Source organism: Phoca vitulina, unplaced genomic scaffold, assembly GCF_004348235.1.
Source record: "Phoca vitulina isolate PV1807 unplaced genomic scaffold, GSC_HSeal_1.0 scaffold1622, whole genome shotgun sequence".
Lineage (NCBI taxonomy): Eukaryota > Metazoa > Chordata > Mammalia > Carnivora > Phocidae > Phoca > Phoca vitulina.
Genome location: NW_022591309.1, coordinates 1 through 7,112, shown reverse-complemented (window position 1 = coordinate 7,112; position 7,112 = coordinate 1). Strand labels below are relative to the sequence as shown.

At 48.2% G+C, this 7,112-nt stretch overlaps 1 protein-coding gene across 1 annotated transcript; it reads left to right on the top strand.

Annotated features, from left to right (window-relative positions):
- Positions 1–6: 6 nt before the first annotated feature.
- LOC116629594 (zinc finger protein 695-like) lies at positions 7–5,675 on the top strand. The gene is made up of 3 exons (XM_032399842.1): positions 7–34; positions 3,277–3,368; positions 5,426–5,675. The coding sequence occupies exons 2-3, from the start codon at positions 3,354–3,356 to the stop codon at positions 5,642–5,644; spliced, it is 234 nt and encodes a 77-aa protein (XP_032255733.1). The 5' UTR covers positions 7–34; positions 3,277–3,353; the 3' UTR covers positions 5,645–5,675.
- Positions 5,676–7,112: the final 1,437 nt, after the last annotated feature.

Genomic DNA, 7,112 nt, shown 5'->3' with positions numbered 1-7,112 from the left:
CATTAGAGTCGCCTCAGCCCCGCCTCCCACCGCGGTAAGTAGGGTGTCGCGGAGAGACACACGGAGCCCTGCGAGCGGCGCTGCCGGCCCGGGGGTCCCGGTGCGTTCAGGTTCCCATTTTTCGGAGTCGGTCCCCGCCTGTGGTGTCCCGGCCCGCGGGCCTTCAGACGCCGCCTGCCGCGTGGTCTCCTTGCTCCACGCCGTCCCTGGCACCGCTCCCACCCGCGCCGTGGGCGTCCAGGGAGATGGGCGTGTGCGCCTCGCGCCGCAGCCTGGCCCGGCTCGGCCCATAGAGGCGCGGAGTCTGGCCCTGGCCCTGGGATTGCGCAGACCCCGCCGCCCTCCCGAGATCCCCCCGTGCAGCCCCGCATACAGTGAGAGGACCGATGCCCGGGAACGGCACCCTCCTCGGTGCGGGCTTTCGGGAGCGGGATTTAGGGCGGAAGATCGCGGGGAGTCACGGAGCAGGTCCCCTGCCCCCGCGAGGATGGGGGGCCTTGTGGAAGCCGTGACTGCAGAAGGAAGGCCCGGACAGCGGCCGACGAGGGAGAGGGGGGAGCAGGAGAAGGAGGATGGCGGAGGAGAGATCCGTGAGCCGGTCCGTACAGAGACGGCAGGATAGAGGATGCGGAGGGACCTGCCAGTGAGGCCGTAAGAGCGGAAGACAGGAACTCAGGAAAGTCGCAAGCGGAGAAAAGAAAAGAGCGAAATGTGGACAAAGGGAGGCGCTGCAGAAGAAGGGGAGCGGAACAGTCGGGGCCCCTGGTTATCAGAAGTGGGGCAACAGGGCGAGGTGCTTTACGCAGACAGCGGGGAGAAAATGGTTGTGAGCCTGCGATTGGCAGGGATGACCGCCCGGAGAGACACAGCAGTGCGAGAGCTTAGCCAGAGGGGGCGCCAGTGAGTCGGGGCAGAGGGAACGGACCTGGGAGAGCCCAGGACACAGATGGGCGTGGGGCGGGGAGAGAGGCCGACATTGATGGAGATCGGAGCAGTCGGAAAGCTTGGGCTGAAAGAGTAAGGGAAGGTGACATAGGTCTCAGGAGCTCCCCGGAAAGTGTAGGTGTAGGGAAAGGAAGAGAGAAAAGGGGGAGAAAGCAAGGGAGGAGACGGGAATCACAGGAAAGGGGAAAACAGGGGAGTGAATCAGGAAAGAGAAAGACATGAACAGATTAATAGACAAATCCTTCGGAGGGAGAAAGAAGGGGAACGCAGATCTGGGTGAGTGGTGGTTAATGGGACATGGGTGATTCAGTTGTGATATAGTGACCTGTGTCTCCATAATGTATTTAACTTTAAATTTGCTTGTTTGAGTTGAACAGATGAGAAAGAGAATTACTGTTTATAAGGCTCGTGCATTTTATAATTATTTGCATCATAAAATAGCTTTTAAAAATTAAACATAGAATTACCATATAATTCACCAAATTTACTTCTGTATATATTCACAAAGAAGTTGAAAACAGGGACCAGAACACGTATTTGTACTCTATGTTCATAGCATTACTCACAATAATGAAAAGATACAAAGAGCTCTTCTATGCAGAACACTGAAAATTTGTCTGTACTCTGCAGTTGGGCTTGAATTTGACTCTTGACCCTCAGACAGACTTTGATCTACCATTCCATTCCCCTTGTCAGAGGCAGTAATGCCCTCCAATTTTCTAAATCTACTGGGTAATTGACTCTCTTCATCTGATCAGCAACATGTTGAACAGTGAACACTCCTTCCTTTGAAGACATTTTTTTTTTTTATGGCTTTCCGGACATTACAGTATTGACGTATCTTACCTATCATCTGTGTGTGTTTCAGTTTTCTCCTCTCCACCTTGTTAACTTCAGTTTCCTCTGCATATTTTTCCTCAACACTCTCTGATTGGAGGAGTACCCCATTGGCTAGTCTTGGACTTCTTTTCTGTCTACACTTGGTGACTTTCCATATCACCGTATCTCAGGGTTTAAACACCCCGAGGTCTCCAGGTTCACGCTCCATCTCAGACCTCTGCCCTAGACGCCAAATTGTGTTCTAAGCTGTCTACTCTACATCTCTGCTGGGACATCTAACAGGCATCTCCACCTTACGGTGTCCAAACATGACCTCCTGAACTCCCCCAATTGTGTTCCCTCCAGTCCTCCACCTCCCAGTTAAGAGCAGTGCCATCCTTCCTGGGGCATAGGTGACCATCTTGGCATGTTTTCAAAATACACAGTATATTGTTTGTGTGTGTTTTCACTTACGATAGAATAAAAAAAAAAAAAAGACTTTAATCTGGGTGAAAGACTACAGGGCTTCCAAAATTCACTTGAGATGGAGGAGAACATTGTCTGAAGACCATGACTGGACATTCCTGATCTATTTCTGTGACCTGATCCCCTGCTTGTCTCCTCCTCCCTCACTGGGATTGAGGCCCACAGATGTCTTTGCTGTTCTTGAGGCCAGGGTCAGCACTGCCCCAGGGCTTTCCCAAGGGTGGTCCCTCTGTCTAGAATTCTCTGACTCTTCAAATGCAGGTGGTGCACTAGGTATTTGTTGTGATATCACCTTCTCGTGGGGCCATCTCTGATGGCCCATTGGGACACTGCCATGTCCCATTCCAGCCTCACACCAGCCTCCCACTCTGGCGTGTAATGCCTGCTCTGCGTGGGTCTCTCTGCTCCTTCCTTTTCCACTGTCTGGATACAGGGGACAGGGCCCTAGGAGGGAGCAGAGCCACAGGTGGGTGGGGTGCTGGGCTGGTCTCCTCTGGTGCTCCACCCTGACTTCCCATGGGATTGCTGAGGCATTTTGCACATTCCTCCTGTGCCCAGTCCCCAGAGATTTCTCTTCTTGTGTTTGGGGTTATGGGGCTCAGCCTCAGTGGTGTTGAAAGTGCCCCAGGTGATTCTAATCTATATCCAGCATTGAGCACCAGGACTCCAGGTCATCCATTAATGAGAACTAAAAGCAGCCCCTGATCTCGAGAGAGGTGAGGGGGGTTGTTCTCTACATGGAGTGTTATCAGGGCGGGTCTGTGACTTTAAAGGGGGGGTTAGTGCAGCCCAGATCCCCACTGCTGCAGCTCATGTGTGTGCTTCGCCAGGAGGGGAGTGAGTTCTGCAGGAAGAGGTCACAACACTCACTTGCTGGTCTCCATGTAGCAGTACACTGTCCCTGAATCCCTCCTGTGGCAGTGGGCAGCAGAGGGGTGGGGGTGGGGGGATCTTCCTGTGTGTGTGGTTGTGGCACAGGACGGTGTATGTTGACCAAGTTCTAAACAGCATATATTTGACACTCAGGATTGACGTCTCAAGACCCATCTTGCCTGGCAGAGAAGCCCAGAGGAGGGAGAAGAGGAAAGCCCAGAGAGTCAGGAATGACTCATTCTCAGGTAAAGTCATATCTCAGTTCCTTGTTCTGTCCTCTGTGTCCTCACCTCCACGTGGCCGGGCTCCTCACACTCTGAAGTGTCCCTCCTGGCATGTTTGCTCATGCTCACCCCAGGACCTGCCCTCAGCCCCTGTCTGCCTGCAGATTGCAGCTCATACACTTCCATGTATCAATTTAATGGAGATCAAAAGTACTTGTTTCTAGTTTTAAAAAAATCTTGCAGGGGGTGCATGGCTGGTTTGGTGGGTAGATCATGATCTGGAAGTCATGAGTTTGAGCCCCATGTTGGTAGAGATTACTTTAAAAAAAATTGTGTTTAGGGGCGTCTGCCTTTGGCTCAGGTCATGAGCCTAGAGTCCCAGGATCGAGCCCGCATTGGGCTCCCTGCTCAGCGGGGAGTCTGCTTCTCCCTCTGCCCCTCACCCTGCTCATGTTCTCTCTCACTCTCTCTGTCTCTTTCTCAAATAAATAAAATACTTTTTTAAAAAATTGTGTTTACAGAGATAAAAGGGACAGCATAGGGAATAGTTGATGGTATTATAATAGTTTTGTATGGTAACGGATGGTAGCTAACTTGTGGTGAGCATAGAATAATGTATAGAGTTGTCAAATCACTATGTTGTACACCAGAAATTAATGTAACATTATGTGTCAATTATATTTCAATTAAAAATAAATTTTAAAAACATATTGAAAAAAAAAATTGTGTTTACAGGGTTGTTTTTGTAAGCAGACTAAGTAGAATAACATTGACCGTTTTATTTACATCTAATACAATTTGCACATGTTCTTGTACCAGAAATGCACATGAGTAAAAAATGATAGATAATAAAGATTTATGTAAAAATAGATGTCATTTAAGGACGCCTGGGTGGCTCAGTCGGTTAAGCGTCTGCCTTCGGCTCAGGTCATGATCCCAGGGTCCTGGGATCGAGGCCCACATCAGGCTCCCTGCTCAGCGGGAAGCCTGCTTCTCCCTCTCCCACGCCCCCTGCTTGTGTTCCCTCTCTCGCTGTGTCTCTCTCTGTCAAATAAATAAATAAAATCTTAAAAAAAAAAAGATGTCATTTAGAAACTGGTGTTTTGATTTCAGTTATTTTCAATGTATGTGTTTTCTGTCCACACATGTGTGTGAACACTAGCCCATGGTGTGTAAAAAAGACGACATTTCATAAATAACTTTTATTTATTTTAACATTGGAAGTATGTCTGACATTTTCCATGGCCTTAAATTTATTTCTACACCATCATGGAAATGAGATAATAGCAGTAGGAATATGGTGTATGTGCATGTGCGTGTGCATGCAGATATATTGACCTTTTCTCCAGGCTTATGTTTCAGCCTTGAACTTGTTTCAGGTTTTTTCATTAGCAAACCCTCTGTCACCACACGTTTATTGTTGCATGCATTCCTTCACTGTGTGGCACTGTGAGTTCCATCCTAAAGCCTGACCACTTGGTTCAGGTGCAGGCTCTGCCATTTATATCTGTTTGACCAGAGGCATGTTCATTAGAGTGTGTGTGACAGAGTTGGGTCCTGTGTAAGATGGGAACAAATACTAATTTAATTGGATGCAATGTCCTTATACAGGTTACCACTAGTAAAGCATTAGAGTAATGCTTACCGTACGGGAAGTGTTCAGAACTCCAGATGGTTTTATTATTATGAGATTCCCATTTTGCAGTGTACACCTTTCATTAACACTACTATAGACTTTGTCAACCCTGAAGACACTGCTCATGCAGAAATTTGCTGTCATTTGGTGCGTACAACATACTATCTAGAACTTGCATATAGTTTACCATTTGTAAATGTTTTTGCATTTGTGTATTTTATCTGGCACAATATTGTAAAATCCTCAGTTTAGCTGAAGGAAATCCTGTGATGGAAAAGTGTAACAAATCCAAATCAGGGATATAGGACTTGCTCAAAATGATCTTTTGTGGACCTATTGAAGCCCTCATTTCTATTTGACCCTTACACCTCTCTCCTCCTCTCATTTTTATGAAATAAGTAGTTCCCTAATGGCCTCTTGGTGAAACGTGCTTTCATTTCAGGAACTGTTGACCTTCAGGGACGTGGCCATAGAATTCTCTCCGGAGGAGTGGGAGTGCCTGGACCCTGCTCAGAGGGCCTTGTACAAGGACGTGATGGTGGAGAACTACAGGAACCTGGTCTCCCTGGGTGAGGATAGTTTCCCTACAGAGGTCGGGTACTGCTCTGGTGTATCTTTGTGTTTTTCTTGGGGATTTCTTGGGAGCCCCTTTCCTGCTTGACTGAAATTGAAGCCCTGCTGATTCAGAAATGAAAAGCTTCCCAATGTGGTATCTGGATTTTAAACGCAGGTGATCATGCAGGTAGTGGTGGTGCTAGAAGGAACAAGACCTTATGTCAAAACTTTAAAATACCACATTGCCTGGTTTTACACCTGTAATTTTGATTTGGTCGTTGTATATGTCAAACATTCAAGCATTTGGAAGAGTGTCCCTGAACAAATGTGTGAAATGCCATTCTAGACCCGCCTGTAATGCATGTCCTTGGTCTCAGCTGACAGAGGGCTGGGAACACCCCAGGACATCATCTGCTGTTTTCCATATCAGCAGGAATCTCTTTCTGAGCTGAATATTATCTCCACTGTGGAGAGTGCTTGCTCTGAAATGCTAAGAGTGGGGTAAAACTAGCAACAAAACCCAGGTGGGTGGGAAGGCGTGAAAGATGTTAACACAAGTAAGGGGCAGATGGCAGAGAGAAAGTGACTTCCTGAAATGTCATTTGGGACATTCCCCCCGGATAGGAGAGGTGGTTGGAAAAGAAGAGTTGATTTCTCATGGGCTCTCAAAGGAACTCGTTGTTCTCCCTCTCCTTCACTCTCTTCTTTGTATGTGTGTGTTTCCTGCCCTCCTCGGTGGTTCTGCTGCTCTTGTAGCGACAAGGGCAATATTTAACATGACCCAGACATGCTGTTCTCTGCCCCCCTAGGGCCCTTTACTGGTTCAACCTTGGGGAGCACATGAAGGGCTCTTTGTAAGGCGTATTCTTCCTTCCTTCGCCTCTCCTTCCCTACTCAGTCCACACAGATCTGATCTGAGGCTCCCCTTCGTCCTGACTGCAGGCCTTCTCCAGCTTGCATCCCATTTCATGTGCTGAGTGACCTGTCATGATGGGAACATCGGCTGCTCTTTTGCATCTGGGACTCCAGGCAGGAGCATGGGCTGTCTCAAGCCCTCTGCCTATTCCCATGCCTCTACCATATCCTCATTTCCACTTTTGCCTTTCAGGGGCATGTGTACTGGGAATAGAAGGGTGTTTTGAGATTGCTATTCAGCAGTGCTGTATAGAGAGAGGGTGGGGAAAACCTTTGGTTCCCAGTCCTTCAAGGGGACTGTATCTCAGGCTTTGGGCCCTCAGCCTGGAGTCTGTAGGCAGACCCTAGGCCTGTTTGAACATCCCACAACATCAGACCCCCTTCCTTAATTTCCTGTCTTTGTCTCCCTCTTGTAGCTCCTCCTTAGTCTGGGAGTGTGGGAAACCCTTGGCTGTCCCTGATTTCCTGGTCTCCTAAGTTTGTATGGTGTTGCCTGTGAAATTTTCTTGGTTCTGAAATACAGTTCCTCAGCGTCTGAAATTTTATCCTCATATTTTGGACAACTGGGCACTGTGGTGAACTCTGCCAGGAGGAATTTTACTGGGTAAAAGAACATTCTGGATGGAGAACACATACATTTAGATGTCAGAGCATCATCC